Raw genomic sequence first — 21,563 nt, forward strand, 5'->3', positions numbered from 1 at the left:
TTGCTAACCACCACAGAGATGCGATACCAACAAGCGTGTAAAATGACGAGCTTGATTGCACAAAATCCGTTTGAAGTTTGGAAAATAAAATAACGAACGCTTCGCAACAAAACGCTGGAACGCAATTTTCACTGAATATTTACATCGGTGCGCAATTGGGACGATGAGAAATAGAGAATCGAAAAAAAAAACAACAAAAAACTACTATTTAAAAATGATTTTAGCAAAAATGTGTTTTGATGTATTTGATATCGACGCACACGAAATGAGTGGCTATTGGAAATCACAAAGAACGATGCAAAATCCTCAAAATGCAAAAGGCGAAAAACGAGGATGAAACCCAACACCGATTTTATAAATGAAACAAACTATGCAAATGAAAAGAACTCGGCACCAACTTGCAAGTTAACGCATGGCCACTGGCCAAATCCTCGAGTTGTGTCGTTTTTTTTCTTTTTAAACAAAGAACAATCGTGCCAAACGAATGCCACTTGAACCCTCCATCATTCCAACAACAAAAAAATCGTTCAAAAAAACTTAATTTTTCCCGCTCTTCAGACTTGTGAGCAACGGTTCGTTGGCCATCACTTTCATTTTCAAAAGATCCACATTAACAAATCCCCGTATGGTTTTCATACCGTCAAAAATGAGTGTCCTATACTCCGCGTATCTCCCGAAATTCAATTTTTAAAAATGTCCATCGATTAGATGAAAAGGAAACTTGAGATGAATGGAACAGTTGCTGCCCTCCCAATTACAGTCGATGAAGGGGCAATGAAAGCTGACTTATTCAGTTCAAATCACCTCTTTTACTACGTCAAGTTTCAATGAATCAATCAAAACGAGACATTGCGGCAGAGTTCAATATGCAAACGTCCGGGAAACAGCAGGCCATTAAAAGGAAATTGAAAAGATCTTCCAACTTTTGTAGAGTCATCGACTTCTTTCGCGGCGCTTTTCCATTGTGGAAATTGATTTTTTTTTTTTTAAGCAAGCGATTAACGATCTCAAAAATACCTTTGAAAGGAAGCCCCGGATAAGCAAAAGAGTCAACAGGAACAAGTATAATGGACGCTTCCGTAGGATGAGGGACGAAGTGACGCTCGTTGATCGTCCCATCGTTGTATCGCGAAACAAAAGGCAAATGTTGACAAAAGAAGTGGCAGAATTTGCGTGACAAATGCGGAGGAAGATGGCAAACTTTCTGCGCCGCAAGTTTTGGGCGGAAGTAAATACGCGACAAAACGGCTAATGAAGCAGTCAGGAACAATTGGCGACATTGAATGCGCAATGGTGTTATCAAAGGAGCTGCGAGAATCCATAAGACTATAGTGACGCTTTGCAAATGGACAAGTTATCAAGAAATCGACCAGGCTGATTGTAAATCACGATCAGTCCATGTTCCATTGACGTGGAGGACCAACGGCACAGGCCATCAGCTGTTATCTCTTTGACATAAGAATACATTACAGACGAAGGGATTCTACGTCCAAGTTACGCAGCAATGGGGAAACAAAAATTGAATGAGTGATGTAAGCTTTTTGTCGTAATGTTATTCAATTCCTGTTACTTAACCCTTTTCTATCGTTTTTTGATGTACGAATAGTCACTCGCTGCCTCCGCATCATTCAGTTTCACCATCGCAAAGTGCTACTGCAATTCACCAGACATTTTTTTTCTTTCTTTTTCAACAAAAATAAAGAATTTAAAAATGTTAGTACAACAAATGATTTCTATTGTAGACAGCAATGCTTGTTTAACATCACAGTTTCCCTATTAAATATAACTACATTATATCAAGCTTTTGAGATGGCCGACTGCCGGTTCGTACTGCAACTACGTTCGGTCAAAAACTTTGGGATTTAAAAACCAAACACACAAAAAAAAAAAAAAGAAATAAGTGCGTGACGTCTCGACCAATCTAGTCAGTCGACATGACGAGAATAAAAACAGAAGAAAAAAAAACTTCAAAAAAAAGTTGATTGGCAACCGCACAGTATTGATCTCTCTCTGTGAACGCAGTCTCAAGTGGAGAGCCTCGTACACCAAACTTGTACGTACACGACCAGTGATAGACAGGAGAGGTTGATAGATATACAGGATGCGGTAGCAGTTTGGTCAACTCTTAAAGACATAAAACCTTATCTTTTAGATTTTTTTATATTTTTGTTTCCGTCTTTATGCCACTAGATATCCGTTGCCTTCCTTTTTCTTTGACCGTTTTCCCTTGGCTACAATTTTATTTCCGTCTTCCTGTGCCTCTGCACGTTTTTAAAGAGGCTTACGAGAACAGTGGCGCTGTGTGTGGACGATGTATGGCAACTATCTCGCAAACGACGATCACTTTTTTTTGTGTGTGTGCTTTCCACCTCATATAAAGGAGAGGGACGTCATTAAACCGTCATCTCGAGTGGCCCATCTCCTAGCGACATTTGATTGCTACATGTAAAAAGGTCGTATACCTTTGCTACGTTCCAATATTCAGTCCTATCTATACATACGTGGACGGAAAGCTGCGGCTGTCCGCGCGGACCAATTGACACGCCCGACACGCAGACGAGACAATAAAAGATGAACGATGTCGTCGTTAGATGGTCGTAACCCTATAAAAAAAAAAAAGACTTGGGTTCCCCAAAGGGCTGACGTCCCTCAATCAGCAGCTTCACTATATTACATCTATAGGTCTTTGGGCATTGGGCAATGAAATGAAAAGAAGGAAGAAGAAGACGTCTGACAAAGAAAAATATAAAAATAAAGGGTAGACATTTTCAGTCAGCTGATGGCATTTTATGTGGCGAAACGTTTGAAAATTGCCCTCGAATTATTGAAGTGTCAGTTTGAATCGATTTGTTGTCACGGGCAATTGATGAATTTTGCATATCAGCTGTGTCTCGATAATGCAACCCCCCCAGAAAGTTTGGTCTCTTAGACAAGTTTTAGAGTTTGTTGCAAACGGATAGCGTTATTCGAAGCGCACCTGCTAATTTAACGCGTACCATCAACTTGAAGCTGTTTTCAAATGCACGCGTCTACTGTTTCCTTCTCGTTTTACGATAATTCCCTGCCCCCTTTTCTATGAAACAGAAAGATAACGCCCTCGAGGTGGCACGTGAAACGAAGGCAACGTCTTATTCAAACGAGCATCGATCGTTTATTCTATAAGACATTTAAAACCAAGCTGAAGATTGGCAGCAACCGAAGCTGCTCTACGTGTGGCTGGGGGATGATAAAAAAAAAAAAAAAAAACAAAACAACAACAAAATAAAACAAAACAGAAACGCCAGTTTGGCTTTCCTCTTCTCTTTTTTAATGACTATTCTAAGAGGTGAAAAGACGAAGGGCAAAAGGCTCATCCGGCTTATATACGGCGGGCGCATTATTAACATACATTTCAACCTTAATGATATGCAATATGCAGATCCAAAAGATTATTAAGTGGCAAAGATACAGCGCTCTCCATTTGAGTCGTCCAAACGCTCGACTTTCGTGTGATGCAAAACAAAAAGAAGGAAATAAATAAACCAGTAAGCCGAAAAGGCAATTTGAGGTTAGAAACTAACGAGCGTTGCACGTTAAAGGGTTGTCTAGGTAACGAAACATTCGTAACCTTTCGTCTAAACTTTAAGGGAGCTCACTTAAAAAAGAGAAGCTCGAAAGACTTGCTGCTATTCGGATAACGAGCGTTCGGCTTTGCCAATCGTTCTTGTGCGAAAAAAAGAGAAAGAAAAAGAATTCCACCCGGAACAAGAAAAACATCTTCTTTGAATTGTGTGCGCATTGTTAAACCGTCCTTGTAATAATGGGAAACGTATCGTAACCAATTATTCTACAAGTACTGATCTTTGCGGCAATTTGATTTTGAACCAATGTTTGTTTTTAAAAAATCCATGTTAACTTGTTCGCTTATTTTCCAGTTGGTGTCATAGGGGATTTACGCCACAGAACACAAAGTTTGCGAACTAGTTATTGGTAGTCTTTAATTATTTAATTGGGGCATTTATGAGTTGAAACGTATCTAAAGTATTTTTTTTCCTAGATAATGAGTCAACAACAGAGCCACCTTTTGTTGAATATCCGTACTAATCCAGCCATCACAGTACCGATTCCCGATGCTAGGTGGCGCGGACGTACTAAAACTACAATCCAGCTTACGGAGCGGAATATACAAAACATTATTACATTAAACGTGGGATCTAAAATGGGTTTATAACTTGCAATTTTTTTCTTTTTCTGAGACGTAAATGATGGAGCGGAGGGTTAATAATTCCATAGCTCTGGTTAAAAGAGATTCAGCATCCCGGATACAAAGAAATGAAACCTTGTTGGTTTTCCATAACGTTCGTATACAACATATAAATCCAGTGCTTTTGAATGCACTCCCCCTCCCGGATCTAGTGGTTGTACATCGTGTTTCAATTTCAGGGAATCAAATTATTTATTCTGTTGAATATAAAGCAGAAGAAAAATAATAATATAGAAACAAGCTGGCGCTCGCAATTCACAGAGAGGAAGCCCTCTTTATATACACAGCATTTTTCCCATCTGCCAGCAAGTTTAACCCCCCACAAAAAAAAGCTTTAGACAATATATATTTGTTTGCAAGAGAAAAGGAAATGATTGCTTCAATCCGCATTCTCTTGCATTTCCGACGCTTCGCTGAGTTACACAGATTGAAAACTCGCCTTGTTGCAACGTGAATATAAAGGGAAAATCCAATAACTCTTTACTTCTTTGTATCACACGTCCTAAAAGAAACACCTAAAGTTGATTAACCACCGTCCCTCGTCACAGTTTACCCAACGCCCCAACCAATTTAGCTCTACGATCTCTTAACAAATCAAGCCAAAGAAATACGTACGCTTAATGCATCAGCATAATACGTACAGCAAAACCAATAAAATAGGAATCAACATTTCAAACAAAAAACCGGCCTGCGAATAGGCCGAGAAAATAGGAATTATTCGGCAGTTCAAATCGATGACAAGCTGCCAACAAAACGGATTGTAAAGAAACAACATCGTAACAAACATTTCTCAATCCCCGATTCTCATCACGTGTCTGCATGCGTTTTTGCCTTTCGAATAAAAAGCCACTATGATCGAAAAGATACTGTTGAGAAGGAGAGACGAAAAGAAAAGAGGCAAACAAGAGTATCATTGCCAAAAGAAAAAGGATGGCTGGATGTAACGCAACTGGCGATAACGTCACTCTTTCACAAATAGGGAAAACGCGGAACTTTCGGGGCAAATGATGAGCATTTTCAAAGATTTTGGCCGCGTGACAGATCTCAAGGAATTTGTTTTTGGGAGGGAGGCAAAGTTTCACGACAAATCCCAAAGGCAAATTTCGTGTTGTACTGTGCCCAGCTTATGTTTAAGGAAAACAGACAGAAAGCACAAACATTTTTACTGACAAGATGCTTAACTTTGTCTGCATAGTCAATGGTGATAGCCTTTTATTTGCTGGCATGTCATAAAAAGACAATGTGTGTTACTCTAAACCGAGAAATTGTTTCGAATGGCCGATCACCAATCAGCCTAATGCAACGGCAACAAAAAGCCACTCGGAATTATTTGCTTTTGCTAATAACTATTTCGGTGGGAAAAACAATACGCTCGTTCAGTTTGGATATAATGAACATAAAATATATGAGATACCAGGCATGGAAAGGATAATTACATTCGATTTCGGGTCCAAACGGAGTCATGCTCTGCAAAAAGGAAAATGGCGCTCACTTACCCCACACGAGAAGTAGAAATGACGTCAGTAAATTTGAAGAAAGTCATTGTTCTGAGGCAATTAGATGTTTTCACTTCAATTCCACACGTAAATGTACATTCGTTTTTGTCAACTGTCTGAAATACACTCTGTTTTTTGACGAAAATGGAAACAATGTCGACGTCGTGGGCTCCAACCTCCAACCGTTTGATAATTAGAGAGAAGGGGTTGCTCGGCTTCCATATCACCTAAGGGGGTGTTGCTAAGGCAAAAATGGAAACTAAAGAACTTTTGAGCTAACTATGCAAATTAGAGTATTTTGGCTTTCTGTTCGTTCGTGGGACACTTTGATTTACAACAGTTTGGGGAAAGCTTTCCTTTGGTAACATTCAGTCCTCTCGTTAATGACAAGTAATACGGTAGTGATGTTCCTAATTGGTTTCACCCCCTAAATAAACTCCTACGCTATCTAGCGGTGGTATTTTCGATTTTTATTTTTATTTTTTTTTTGCACTTGATGGATTTGTTGTTATAGAACTGCGATTCAACAATTAAAATTTTAAGTGTGACAATGCAAAAAATAAAAAATAAATTTAAACAACGCGGGAAGCTATGCGTCGATGTCACCATGCTTAAATGTAAATTTTAATTGAAGGTTTGATGACTAATTTTCCCTGTCTATTTGTTTGAAAAGCTTTCATCCGTTCATCTAACATCGTGGGCGTACTGCGCAACAGACGTGTCCGTGGACACAAGAAATGATCCGGAATGGAACTGGTGGTGGATTCGGCCCAGTTTTCATCCACACTACAACACCAGCTCAAGACCCGGCCGGACGCGGGTCCATTTTAATTGTAATATTTAAAAAACAAAAGCGGTCCAAATTGAATTTTGTTTTCAGCCAATTTGTGTTTGTTCCCCGCTTTAATATTTATCTCTTAGTGTTTCGTTGCGTGTGTAAGTGTCTACATTATTACTATAGGAATCAGATAGTGTTCAATCCGTGTTAAGATGAAGCTTTTAATTCACACCGCTACGGGCAAGACGGCATTAATTGCATTCTTGATTCACTTGGCCATCTCCGGTTGGTGTTTCACCGGATCCGTCGCCGCTGGCGGCCAAAATTTCCTGCGGACAATGGAACCAAGCAATTGGGCCAGCAATCCAACTAATAATCCAGCTCCGCTAGCCGCTACTGGCGGAACAATCGGCAATAGTGCAACTGTGCGAAAGCGTTCCGTCTATGCTGATTACCCTGGACGTTTGCCTTTATCAACAATGACGATGATGAGAGTGCAAGAGTCAGCCCTTTACGCGGCTCAATCCGCCGTTCCAGCAGCGGCTTCCGCGTCCGCTTTGGTGTCCGATTCGTTAATGAAACGCGTCTCGCTCGGATTGCTCCTGCCGCACACGACGTTCAGAGTCCGCGAGTACAGCAAAGCCGTCCAAACTGCCATGAACAGTTTGCGTAAACAGGATCTCAGCTTCATCAATACGTACCGATTTCAAGTCTCTGATATCCACACAGACATGCTCAAAGTGAACCCCAGTCCCACAGGTAAAAAGAGTATACGCAGCACGTTGAAATTGCCCAAAGTCAATGCGCATCAGCGTGCACATTGCGCATATATGCTTTTAATTCACGATAAATAAAACTGTACAGGGAAATGAAGACGAGATTGAAAAGACATGTTGTTGAAAATTCAGTCAAAGATGAAAGAATGAATGAACAACAAAAACAAACATTGAAAATGAGATTTGTTTTTTGGATTTGGGACTAGCCTGATTCGTTTCCGCTAAGGAATGAAGATGAAGCAGCTCAGCAACTCAATCAATTTTCCGCCTCGTAGCGTTATCTCTGTTCCCTTTCTATGCTAACCAAAATAACAAGATAGAAGAATAAAGTAATGGAGTTGCGGAAAAACGAATTTCTCACAAGGGACGCCAACGGTCACAGTGATAGAACATTGTAATTTCTTTCTCATTTGAAGGCCTACGCGCATTTTCTCCCTATACATTGTGACACGTAGACTACAGATTAAAAAAATCCACTCGTGTTACTGTCATCTCTGTCATTGACACGCACTCGGCCAAACTTATGTGTAAAGAAGATTAAGAGTCTTAAGAAGAAGCAAAAAAACAGACGGTCAAATCGCTAATGGTATGCGTCCTCAAACACGTACTGTAATATCTTGCATCACGTAAGAAGGAAGTAAATGATAAACTGATGGACAAACAAAAAAACCAAACAAAAAATGATTGAATGTTTCATTCCGGAGCAAGTCTGGTTTTAATGTACACCTATAAAGCTGCAGCACCGACTTAAATAATGATGGAGAGTATTATATACAGCCTATAGCATACGATATAGTCATTACGTAATGGATTATGCTTGTCATGTAAACCGTTAAAGTATGAGAATCCATCAGTGTGGAAGTTGATGTTCTACGTGATCACAGCCTGCTGTTTAAATCTATATAAAAGATTTTTGGCCCAATGCAGTTTAGTTTGATAAAAGAGGCTGTTGGTATATATATAGTAGATTTATGTCACTTCTAGACGCGTTTGATGTATGAGCATCAATCAAGAACAACTGTACTCACCTCACGAGGGCACACAAGCCGACTACTAATCTACTCTAGCCTGGCATTATTGATTTTCTTTTTGTAGAAGAGGAACAATTGCTTGGTTTGTTTGAAACAACACCGTTGCTTTATTAAAAATGCTTTGATACCTGAGAGGGTAAAAAAAAAAAGGGATCAAGTTTAGAATGAAACCAGTGTATAGAATCAATCAAGCTATGAGGACAAGTATATAACATCTTTGCTGACGCGAGGTGTTTTCATTTAAGATGCTGGCGTGAATAATAAATGTGCAAACTTTTTCATCCAGGAAAAGGGATGAGATTCACCAAATAGAAGTTTTTCTTTATAGACCGCGAACATTTTCAATTCAAATTTAGAAGTTCATCTACGTATAAATCAGTTTTTTTGCCTGCCGATCATAAGAAACACATAAGGATGTGCTGACTTCCATAAAAGATGATTTGATTCTTTCACAAATTCAGCTTTACTTTGTTTATCAAGTGATTTCGGTCACGTTTTTGGGGCATATCTGCCGAAACGGCAGCACTGAATTATCGGGAAATTGTTCGTTCGCCAATGATGGTATTAGGAGTGTGACGAATCAAAGCTTGTGGGGATGAAAAAAAAAAAAAGATTGATATCAATCGAATTACCACACAACCGATCCCGCGTGAAGTGGACCAACGCGAGCACGAAGCATCTGACAAATGTGTCCCCATAGGCCCAATGCCGTCGAGTCATTTCTCATTCTTCGGGGACCTAACGGCACAAAAGAAGAAGGAAACAACCCCCGCACCCCGAAAGAACATATAAGAATATAGTCGAATTGTTCCAGTCGGATGCGTGGAATGTTTCTTATCTGAAAGCGCGATTGCCTATAGGCATTGTCTCTATTCCTTTATTACAACAAAAACCAAACACACTTTTCTATTCAGTGCTATATAGTTCCATGTCCATTTGTCCTCGTATTGCAACTGCTAATCAATAGGATAGTAAAAGGATATATAACGTATATGGAATCTATCTTGCAGGACACGAACAAGCTGCCAACGATGTCTGTGCTCTTTCGAGTCTTTATGAATAGCATTACCAACTTTCGATATCTAAAAATGAATGAACATTTGACGTATACAACATGGATAATGAATATCTCTTGTAATATATATCTCAATGAGGATGATGCGCTTACTTGGATTGAACGTCCATTCCCCAGTTGCCTCAGTTTACATGCCAAAGATGTCTGAATCGTTATCTGAACATACATCACGGGCAGTCCTCAATCTCTTCCAGCAATGGATGAGAACTGACACTTGCTGTAGTGAGAATATACTTTCTGTTTATATGTAAATATTTGTGGGGAGAAAAGAACTCTTTATCGGAACTGTTCCAATACCCTGTAGATTTCTTTTCTTTTCCTTTCACAGAAAACGAAAGACAGTTTTCGAATAGTTTAAAAGTGGGCGAGGATGATGACGTAGTCAACCAAAACGATCGAAACTCCCCCTCCTGGAGTATAAAGTACTGTCTCGCCACTGGACATTCCCTGCTGCTGGTTATGTTATCCAAGCCGAGAAGGTTATGTATAAATAAAGCTGTGTCTGAAAAAAAAAAATAAATAAATACGACCTCCGGACTAGCGATGACATTCTCGCAGCGTATATGTAATATATATAAGAAATATTTCGATTACAGGGCAGTCTGCTGGTCTGGGCTGCGGTTGACACGAGTCGAAAGACGCCAAACTTTGAAATGGAATTGTATACAGTAAAGGGACGATATAGCTATAGCATAATAACATATCGTAATATTTCATTTTCACGCGCCTTTTTTTTTTCTATTCCAATTTTGAAATGTGAGTCGGTGTCAAGATTTATGATCAGAATTCACAGGATCGTCTTCATTCAAGATTTATTTTTTTGTTTTCTTTTTGAACTGTCAGTACATAAAGAATATATAAACCAACATCCATTGAGAAGCGGAAAACAGTTGTCGGCAAAATCAGCTTTTAGACGGTGAAACGACTATAACAAGGAAATTACCAAGACGTCCAGCTGGCAGCCGGATGATAAGCGCTTTGATTCTTATTCTCAATCTTTTTGGTTTTGCTATATAGGCTCTTCTTAATATATACATTAAGACTTTATTGTGATTTTTTGTCAGGAACAACCATCATTCATAAATGATGTAGTGACAATTTTAAATTTGAAACGATCTATTTGTCTTGTCTCTGTAAAAGAAAGACAACGGCTCCAATAGAATGCAAAAACGTCAAAGCGTAATTGATGGGTTCTATATAAGTCAAGGGGTCGGCTATACGAATACGTTAAAAAATTGAAAGAAATTGATAATTAATTACAGCTATTTGCCAAACGTTAAGCATTGGAAACTCTGCAGATAACTATAGTCTATACACATGTCTGGAGACTTAATTTGCATATCGGTATGAATGATAATCACGTAGCTATATACGTTACGTGCTATAGACGAGAGAGCCATACAGAAACGTTTAATAACATCCCCATCTTCTCAAACGAAATGACGTTTGTCTACAAATAAATTTCAAGTGGACAGGTATTGGCTGTTAAACACAGTCTCTGTTTTTAGCCCCATCTAGCGTTTATCACGCTCCAGTATTTATTGGTTGAGTCGGTTGTCGTGTTGACTTTACGCGGTTCGAGCTGTCAACATCCAACAATCGATATACACTATACACAATACTATAAGCTTGTTTTAAAGAAAAACTGTTGACAGGCCAATTTTCTCTAGACAGCTTCCGAAAAAAACCAACAACGTTTGATATCAAACAAAACTGTTTGAATAATCTAAAGTTATGAATCGATTTGCGTAAATCGTCGCAGAACGATAAGTGGGATTTTATGTAGAAAAGAAAACCAGAGGATTTTCTATCGAACACGTCGAGACGTGACGAAACAAAAGTTCACACTTTCTGATGGTGCAACTTTTGCCAATGTAATGATCAATCTCGTTGGGCTTCCTCTTATTGCCCTCCTATATTTAGAAAGTTCTAAAAAGCCTTTCGCCATCCAGACAAAAGTATAGAATATATATACGAAGAAAAAGACGAGTCTAGCTCTCGATCTTATCGCCGAATGGAAGCATACAACTTTTAACCGATATCAAGGAATCCATATATCCGACAGCATATTATACGGCCTACATTAGGAAATCTTTAAGGCGTGTGCCTCGTCTAAACATATCAGCTCGATCTGATGGAGATGATGAGTTCTAATAGGGCCTAATACGATCTTATAGAAGCGCTTGTCCTTATTCAGCGTACATTCACTGGTTGATCGACATGTCAATAGCAGGCTGTCCTCGCAGTTATTGTCAGAAAGAAAATCCTATATTTAAAGGGAGACCCTATTTGAATACCGTGCGAACGAAAGGTTGAAAATGTTTTTCTCGGTTTGTACTATGTAGAGCATTTTCAGACGAGAGCAATGCTTATGCCAAACAGATGCTCATGTATACATTGGAGCCCGTAAATGGGATCAGTGTCTTTAAGCGTAGGTCTACTACGACCTTTAAAGCACCGAGCATATAGTATAGTGCTCTTGCTCCCAAGTCTCATTAACTTTCATTCAAAGAAGATTGGCCTGGTTTACCACCGACTTGCACTGGCGTGAATGTGCTGGGCAACGAAAAAAAAGAATAACGTTATATACTCTGGGTCTCCGCGGGGGAATGACATTAGATTGACTTTCGCAGTTCTCCCCCCCCCCCTTTTTTTAACAAAGGAAAAGGCTCAATTGCTATTGAAGAAAACAGTATATAAAAACTATATAGAAGATTAGGAGGGTGAAGAAGAAAATATGTCTAAGAAAGAATAGTTTAAAAAAGATGGTTGCACTTTTATAGGCTAAATATGATGTACCATCTTGAACTTTAAAAGCATTTTGATGTAATCCACGGATATCCGGATCGATTTTGACGCGGGAGTCATCACGGAGCTGGAAGAAAATAAATGACTTGTGTTGGCGTTTTGAAAGGCAGCATCGTTCAAAGAGCCAGCCGAAAATAAGTTCTAAAAAGAGTGCTATAATGAGCTCTTGGTGGTACCTCATCAAGCGGAATCGCGTTTGCAACTTGCAGAATGAAACTGTTAAATTCAAAATGTTTCCGAAATGCTGATGCGATAATTCCAATAAAGAGGAATAACGACGATGTGTATAGGAAGAATTCTATATTGCATAAGTCCTGCCCACAATTATTTTTTTATTTGCCTAACTTCTTTTTTATAAAAGCCACTGGGGAGAATGCTGGTATATATCTAGCAATGTATATTCGTTTATATCGTTCATTCTTCCACGATCGATCCAAAAAGGATCCGTCTGGCAAGAATAATGGGATAACCATCAGCGACACCGAAACTATGGCACTATACACTCACTTGTACATCTTCTCCTGCACCGAAACTTGTCTGAAAACATTTGAATACGTAATCGAGGTCAACTTTCTTGATCAAAAATAGATGATTGCAGCGCGGCCGATTTATTTTGATGCTTCTCCTTCAGTTTGCGATGACTTGAAAATGCGGTCTACTAATTTGATGCACTTGATTGTTCTATTCAGCAATTCTCGACATGGTATGCGAAACGTTCTTGAAACGCAACGTGTCTGCCATCTTGTTCCTGTCCAATACGGAATTGTACGGACGAAACACTGCAGCTGCTCAGTATTTCCTGCAGTTGACCAACTACTTGCGAATTCCTGTCGTCGCTTGGAATGCCGACAACTCCGGTTTGGAAAAGGTAGGACAACCCCAATCGTTTTTCATTTTGCCAAATCATATAATAAGCTGTCCCTACATAAACCGGGGACCTGTTTGAATAGACGAATAGATGTATCCGTCTGTGCGCATTGTACGTTACATCGTTGGCCAAGAAATATAGGCCAAGGGTTATCATAAAGTTCCATCGATCGTGATGTGGCTAAAGCTCCTGCTAAGCATAATATAACATACTGTGATTATATGCAGGCACATAAAGCTTTACACATTATTCTTTAGAACCTTTTTGATGGGTTTCACGTGTCGCACCCCCCGAGGTGACCACTTACGACTCCTTTGTCTACTTCCATTCTCCCGTTTATCAGCTGTTGTAATGTGAACCTTTAGATTTATTCATTTCTTTCGCGTTCCCAAAGCTTCGTGAAAGAAAGAATCTACGACCCAAACTTTCTGCGCTGTCCAACGATGATTGTATTGGCTTAAAAATGACAGTAGGAAAACTTTATCAAACAAAAACAAATGCCAAACACAATAGAGCAAACGATTATTGTTATATAAGTTTCTTGTTAGTGTATAACGTCGTTTCTTCTACGTAAGAAAACAGCGCGGCTTACGTTAGTATAAAGAAGAAAGGCAGGACATCTTAATGTTGGAGTTGGAAAGTTATGTTATAAATGTCGCGACACGGTGACGCAAACTAGTTGAAACGTATGGAGTCATCAGCTGCGATATGCGGATACCTTATATCATGTCAGACGGAAGAACAAGAATCATAACTTTCTTCTTGATAAAAAATAAATTTTCATTGCGCATAATTTATCAGGGAAAAGCTTAAAAATGAAGGCTTTTAAAGACATTTTGGATTAATTCGCCTATAAATACCGTGGACCTCAGGTGCGAAAAATCAAATATTCACACGTTTAAATATACTACGACCGCACTGTTTGAAGATGGATTTCATCATTAAAACTCGGTTCGCAAATGAAAAGTCGGCAACCGAGTCATGAATGTTAAGTGATGGGAAATGATTTTGCTATTAGATATTGGTATATATAATACATTCAAGGAAACGCGGAGCAATATCAAAGAAGATGCCCACAAGAACAGCGTCTCTCTTGACGTCTACAATCAATACTGGTCTACTTTTCGCGAGCCAACAACGCACAAAAGGCGTCAAAAAAAGAGGAAGAAAGAAAAAGAAAATGTGATGTATATATTACAAAAGCCAATACAATGGAAATGGGGTTGACTTGGTGTTGTCAGTCCAGCGACGCGCCAGTCACAAGATTTAGATCTTAACCTAAAGAGCTATATAGCATTAGACGAAAAAGGGAGATGACAAAAATCATTTTGAATTGGCCGTTATTGCGGTTGGTTATCTTATATTTACTATATATTACAAAGAGTAAATGAAAATGACATTTTAAAGACGACATTCGTTTCACGCAAGACAGAGCTTCGTGGTATTTTATGGAACAAGTGTTGAATAAAAGCAAAACTGCTTGGCGTTCTTCTGCTTCGACAGGGCTGTCTTAGTGACAGCAAGAGGTCCCCGTAATGTTTTTTAAAGCGTATACTAATATCGTGTCATGGAGACGGCCCATCCACAAACGAGTAGACGATGTCTTGCATTTTGTTGCAGCTGGGCGGATGAAGGGTTCAATGCCTTGTCTGCAGTAACGACTGAATTTAACGATCTCTTGACATCGTTGCCAGCCAATGTACATATAGTCAACACTGGCAAAATCCTAATGAACCCGTTCTAGCAATAACAATCACACCTAAACACCAGAATCGATCATGTCCAGCGGTTATATAAGAACACCATTACGCAATAAGAATATTATACAAATTGGCCAAACTCATTTGTCTACATACTCGGACGTGTTTCGTCTACTTGTGCACGTTTCAAAACAGAGGAGCGCTGGAAATAATTTGGTCATCCAGCTGGCACCGTCGGCATTTCACCAGGCCAACGCTATGCTCTCGCTTCTCAAGCGCTACTCTTGGAAACAATTCTCTATAGTCACATCGACCGTAGCTGGTTATCGTGAATTCATCCAGGCTGTCGCTGAGGCCGCCTACAAATTTGAATCGCAGAACAGTTACAAGTAAAAAATCATATGCAAATTACCTTTATCCTTTATATAGTTATCATAATTTTGTTTATATGAATGATTGGACAGGTTCAAAATACTGGGCACAGTTTTGGTAAACAATAATGCCAGCAATTTAGGCAGTCTATTAGGCACCGAAGCCAGGATTTTACTGCTGTATTCGACTCGCGAAGAGGCGCGTTCCATTCTGAAGACGGCTGGGCAGATGGGCCTTGCAGGTGACAAGTACGTCTGGATTGTGACGCAGAGCGTTATCGGCAGTACTACGGAATCGCCACCCGAGTTTCCCGTTGGCATGTTGGGTGAGTCCTTTGATGAAACTATTCCCTTTTGATCCGGCAGACTTAGACGTCATAAAAAAATGGATTGCAATTAACATATTGAAGCGAGGGAGAACATGAAATGACGTAAAGGTCGTCTGTTTGCGAGTCCTATATGCCGCAGTATTCATTTTTAAACATTTAATGTCGTTGAACGTGCACTAATCAGATGTATAACAGATAATATTGATTTGAATTGGCAGGTGTTCATTTCGAAACGACAGACAATCAGCTGACCAAAAGCATATCGACTGCTCTCAAGGTGTTTGTCAATGGAGTGGAGGCCTTTCATCGCGAATCGAATTCGTCCTCGTTGCTCAGTCCAAAGGTTTCCTGTGAAGACTCGGCATCAACTTCATCGCGCTGGGCTCAAGGCGAACAGCTTTTCAAGTCAGTAGAAACATTTGCGTCCGTTACTCGCGGCTATCGAGCCACTTGGGGAAGCACAGAGTGTCAAGTTTCCTATTCGTATTCGTTTAAGGACCAGGTTCCGTCATATCGGGTGCAAAGTGTAATTCGAACTTATAAAAGCTGCTGCTCCCAGCTTCTTGTTTCCATGACGAGCTGTGAGAAACCACTTCGGACGTTTGGGGGGGTCTCCAAAAAAAAGAATCGATATTGTCAATTTAAACATTTGCCCGTTGGCGAAAGCAAACAACAGCGGAAAAATGCATGTTTTAAGAGTGTTGTGTCCAACTGTCTCTTAGAGTTAACATTACGATTACATAGCCCATAGGCTATAACGTTTGATTGAATTGAATTCCACGTTGAGAGTATATGCGAGTTAAAACAGTTTGATGTTTACGCGGTACACACATCAAACTTGAAAAAGAAAAACTTTGCTTTTTTCCCTCCCCCCAGTGGTGCTGGATTATTTGTGTGTGTGTGTGTGCTCTTTTGTTGTATGCCGGACCGGAATTGGATGCGGAATTCCTTTTCACTGCGTTATGTAGAAATGAAAGCGGCGGAAGGGCGTATCGGGAGTTCCGCAGAAATATTCTTGATAAGCTTATTTTTCCTCATCTTTTCAAGATATCTGCAAAATGTGCGCATTGATGTCGATCCCGGCCGACCGCCGTTGGAATTCGACGCCGACGGGACACGCAGTTCGGTGGAGCTGACGATCGTCAATTTGCAGCCGAGTAATAGCGGCGGGTCGGGTAGAGAACTTTTATGGAGACAAGTAAAAGGCCTTTGATTTTCCTAAACAAAAAAAAATAAATTGATTTTGATTCTTCTAAAACTTAAACTGTTTTTTTTTTTCTAATTTGCGCGCGTAATTGCAGATTGGTCATTGGCATTCCTGGAAAAAGGACGGACTTGACATCCAGGATATCGTATGGCCTGGACACAGCCACGTACCACCTGAAGATGGACCAGATAAATTTCACTTGAAAGTAGCTTTTTTAGAAGAACCCCCTTTTATTAGCATCGTGCCACCTGATCCAGTTAGCGGCCGATGTCCCGTCAGCCACGGAGTACCTTGTCACGTTGGCAACCACGTCCCGCTAAACGGGTCAGACCATATGTTCTATGTTCTACACCGTGTTGACTTTCAAAGCATGTGTGCTGCAGTACATTTAAAACGTTGATTTGTGTTTGCTCGCTTTAACGTGCACGTTTGATGGCTGACGTCGTTCGATGTTCATCGCCAGACAAATGCCTTAGGATGTTTCAATTAATAATTCAGACAACCTTTCCGAATCAATCAAGTTAAGACTCGACTATAGCTCCATAAGATCTTGAAATATGAAATTGGTAATTACTGTTGAGCATGTGGCAGGGTTTAGAATGGTACCGACGTGATGGTTTAATAAGGTAACAAATTAATAGTCTAACAAATGAACTGACGTGCTTTAGGGAAAGCGATCTGGGACATTCTGCCCGCAATGTCACGCAATGTTGCTCCGGTTTCTGCGTCGATCTGCTGGAAAAATTCAGCGACGATCTCGGATTTACTTACGAGCTCATCAGAGTAGACGACCCAAAGTTCGGCACTCACGTGGTAACATTTCAATTGGCATGTTGGACTTTTAAATATATAGAGACGCCCACGAAATTGATGCCATCAGCGACGTAGAAAACAAACAATGCACTCTATTATACCTGAAAAATAACCAGAGGCCATTTCTCTATCAATAAATAAACCAGAATGGAAGGTGGAACGGTTTAATGGGAGCGCTGGCCAATCGTAGAGTGGACATGGTGATGACTTCCTTGACGGTGAACGCCGAGCGCGAGCACGTCGCTGACTTTACCATTCCTTTTATGGAGACTGGAATAGCAATTTTAGTGGCCAAAAGGACGGGCATCATCTCCCCTACAGCTTTTTTAGGTATACGTTCATTATTGCACTCAATAATTGGGGAATTTTTGAAATCAAAATTTTAATATTTTTTAACAGAGCCGTTCGATACGGCGTCGTGGCTTCTTGTCGGCGTCGTGGCCATTCAAGTGGCAGCGTTGGCCATCTTCCTCTTCGAGTGGCTTTCTCCGTCCGGCTACAATATGCAGGTGAGTACTAGACAGTAAATTCAATCAATTTCCTTTTGAACTGTGATGGCCTGAAATATTTGGTCTAAATGTTTTTTTATAGTTATCGGCTCCAACCAATCAGCGGTTTTCGCTTTTTCGGACCTACTGGCTCGTTTGGGCGATTCTGTTCCAGGCTTCCGTCAATATCGATTGCCCGAGAGGGTTTACATCTAGGTTCGGCGAAACAACACAACATTTTCGATCAAACTTTTCTTTTATAAACAAATGTTGAATGCACTTTGAACAGATTCATTTCGAACGTTTGGGCCACTTTCGCCGTGGTCTTCTTGGCCATTTACACGGCCAATTTGGCAGCTTTCATGATCACGCGTGAAGAATTCTACGATCTGAGTGGCGTCGAAGATCCCAGAGTATTTGACGCATTCGATTTATGGAGCATAGAATTTTGTTGTGTGTGTTGACGACTGGCCTTATTGCCCTCGACAGCTAATCAGCCCCAAGAGTCACGAGCCTCCATTCCGGTTTGGCACCGTCTTCAACACTCACACCGAAGCGACGATTCTCAAGCACTACAAGGAGATGCACTACCACATGCGTAACTACAACCTCAACGAGATAAGAGCCGGAATCGAAGCTGTCAAACGAGGGTAAATAACAAGCGCCCAGCGCTATACTAAAAGACATCCCGCATTTATTATTTATTTAATTGTTTTCCGGGGATACTCGATGTTTTTCTTGGCTCTGTTTGTTATTGACAATGGCGAAGCTCCAAGAAAGAGCAATTATCAATTGCCATACCACCAAAAAATCTATAACAAACGTAGCGGAGAAAATTGCATTTGGTCAGTTAGGTTTGACAAACATTTCCGTGGTCCACTGTGGTTTAAAAACTCCCTCCCAAAAAAAAAAAAGAAACATAGATTGATGGTGACCGAATAAGTCTGGGTACACAGTGTGTATAGATAAGTTTCTCGGTAATCTAATAATCGAAGCTCCGAACATGAAATCAAATCAACCGAGAGAAAATAATTGCTCGCTTGTCCCGGCCATCTTTGCGAAAGAGTTTCAAACTGTTATCTATATTTCTACGACAGAGCATATCCTACAGTACATAGAAAACAAATCTAAAGTATCGATATAGAAATGGTCAAAAGTTTTGCTCTACGTTTTCTAATAAATTTTTAAAGTGAATGGCCAACAATAAAGTTCACCTTTATATACCGTTTCACATCGTTCGTTGAATTGCCAGTCATCTTTTGTAGCTGAAACTTTACATGTTTGTTTGCATCATCTGAATCTGTGTGCGCAGTGAACTGGACGCGTTTCTCTACGACGGCGCAGTACTGGACTACTTGGTATCACAGGATGAAGAATGCCGTCTTTTGACCGTCGGTTCATGGGTATATGAGCAATTATTGTAAACCCCTTGTCCTCCAACGTATCGGTGACATTTCAATTTCCGTCCAGTATGCCATGACAGGTTACGGAGTCGCCTTCCCACGCGGCTCTAAATACGTGGCACCGTTCAACGAAAAACTTCTAGAGTACATTGAAAACGGTAAAAGATGAAAGTGGAAGAGCCAATTTGCATATACTGTATATATCAATTTACATATTGGATGTGTTCAAGGCGACGTGGATCGATTACGGCGGTTCTGGTTAACAGGAGTCTGCAAACCCTACAAGGAGGAGCGCCAGTTTTCCGAACCGCTTTCCACCGAGCAATTTCTTTCCGCCTTCTTGTTGCTTCTATCCGGTATCGGATTGGCCTTTCTTCTGCTCGCTCTCGAGCATGTTTATTTCCATTCCATACGACCCCATCTGACCTCACCGACCACTGGGGCTTGCTGTTCCCTCATTTCCATTGTAAGTCGATCAGCATTTTGCCCTTTTTGTTTGACGCACATCTCAATTGATTTTCTTGGTTAGAACATGGGCAAGTCATTGACGTTCCGTGATGCAGTTTTCGAGACGCAGGATCGATTGCGATCTCATCGATGCCGAGACGCCATATGTCGACTTCACTTGCGTCGTTTGAATCTACAGTTGGATTGCGTAAGGTCAAGGGTCCGCCAACTGGAAAAGCAACTCGGCGAATGTAATCAGCTCATCGGGTAAGCTGTAGACAGTCTCTGAGCAAAGGTTAAATTGCGTTTTGATACGGTTTGTCCTGTTCTACAGAACCACAGTGAATGATGAACTGCGATCGGTTGAAGTAGAAAATAACTTGATTGAATGTCAAGCAACGACCCGGTAGGTTTGTTTGTTTTTTTCAGTTTAGAATTTGCATTTTCAAAGCGTCACGCAGCAAAAATTTGTGTAGCGTAACACATAAGGAAATTGATAGTTCGTAATACGGTATACGATCTATATAGGTAATTAATATATTTTTGGTCTGTCGGTGCAGCCAAGCGCTGGAAGCAATTCCTGAAATGGAGACGGTCCTATAGCGAAACGCGATGGAAAATTAGGAATCAACTTTGACTCTCAGAATCAATTGGTTCTAGTCACTAGTTTTCAAGATTCTGCCGACGGCGCCATGCCAACGAAATGTCATTGAACACGCGGCACAATCTTCACAAACCAGATTTTTCGTTGTTGTTTTCCACTGTTGATTAGATAATGTCCAACATATAACAGACGGGAAACGGGCAATATAGAAACAACGTGGGCCAATCAAACGATAAGAAATCGAATATAAAATACAGTAATCTGTATAATTACGTTCAATACAAACATGAAATGTGGTGTGAATATTCATTTATTATCGACGACCGTACAAAATTGTGACGCGTGATCGCAAGTCATTATACTCACGAAACCAGGTTTCGTCTGGATTTCTCTCCTAGTCCTTGTGTCAGTCAAGAAACATCCAATAGTAAGTGGTTACGGTTAGTAACGGTCTCACGCACTGTCAGTTTGGTGAATAGACAAACGCCTAGGATAAATCCCATGACTTCCTGTTGTCATTTTTTACACGGATATAATTCAGTATGCATTGTGCTTCATGACGTCAAGACTCTTATATAAGCTTGGACAGACGCATTGGTTATGTGAGATACGTGCATTTTGTTGTTCGAGTTTTATCAATACGAAAGCGGTTGGCGCGCTCAAACTGAAAATGCTTCCGCATAGGGAATTATGGACGTTTCAAATGATGGGATAATCCATTCAGAACTAATCTAATTTTTGTCACATCTCACCGTCTGGTCGTTGATTTTTGAATATCAATCGTACATTAGAAGGCAGTCAGACAGGTCTTGTGACTGCCACCTCGTCATGAATTTCAAAAGGTTTTCATTTAAACGTGGATTGTTTACATTTCCTCATACTACGAGTTGATTCCATGTCTGGTTATGTCGATGTTTACTAAAAAATAAAATAAATAAAAAGAGACGAGTATAGTTTATTAACATGTTGATTGAAGTAAAACTTATACTAATACATTACACGGCGCTTGCAATCAAACCCCTTCTTGAATTAATGTTTTTTTTCTGGCTGATGGCCTAACGTCACCATTCGTGTTGGTTGATTGTATTATTGCTTACACGTATTCGACTTGGCTATCGTCAAACTA

At 40.2% G+C, this 21,563-nt stretch overlaps 1 protein-coding gene across 1 annotated transcript; it reads left to right on the forward strand.

Moving 5' to 3' along the window:
• Positions 1 to 6,508: 6,508 nt before the first annotated feature.
• LOC116915855 (glutamate receptor ionotropic, NMDA 2B) lies at positions 6,509 to 20,733 on the forward strand. The gene is made up of 19 exons (XM_032920992.2): positions 6,509 to 7,276; positions 12,897 to 13,075; positions 14,971 to 15,164; positions 15,240 to 15,472; positions 15,694 to 15,880; positions 16,523 to 16,673; positions 16,777 to 17,006; positions 17,351 to 17,495; positions 17,642 to 17,825; positions 17,895 to 18,004; positions 18,087 to 18,199; positions 18,273 to 18,396; positions 18,473 to 18,633; positions 19,296 to 19,386; positions 19,454 to 19,544; positions 19,617 to 19,852; positions 19,916 to 20,100; positions 20,168 to 20,239; positions 20,394 to 20,733. The coding sequence occupies exons 1-19, from the start codon at positions 6,730 to 6,732 to the stop codon at positions 20,434 to 20,436; spliced, it is 3,276 nt and encodes a 1,091-aa protein (XP_032776883.2). The 5' UTR covers positions 6,509 to 6,729; the 3' UTR covers positions 20,437 to 20,733.
• Positions 20,734 to 21,563: the final 830 nt, after the last annotated feature.

The sequence above is a fragment of the Daphnia magna genome, linkage group LG2, assembly GCF_020631705.1.
Source record: "Daphnia magna isolate NIES linkage group LG2, ASM2063170v1.1, whole genome shotgun sequence".
NCBI classification, from domain to species: domain Eukaryota; kingdom Metazoa; phylum Arthropoda; class Branchiopoda; order Diplostraca; family Daphniidae; genus Daphnia; species Daphnia magna.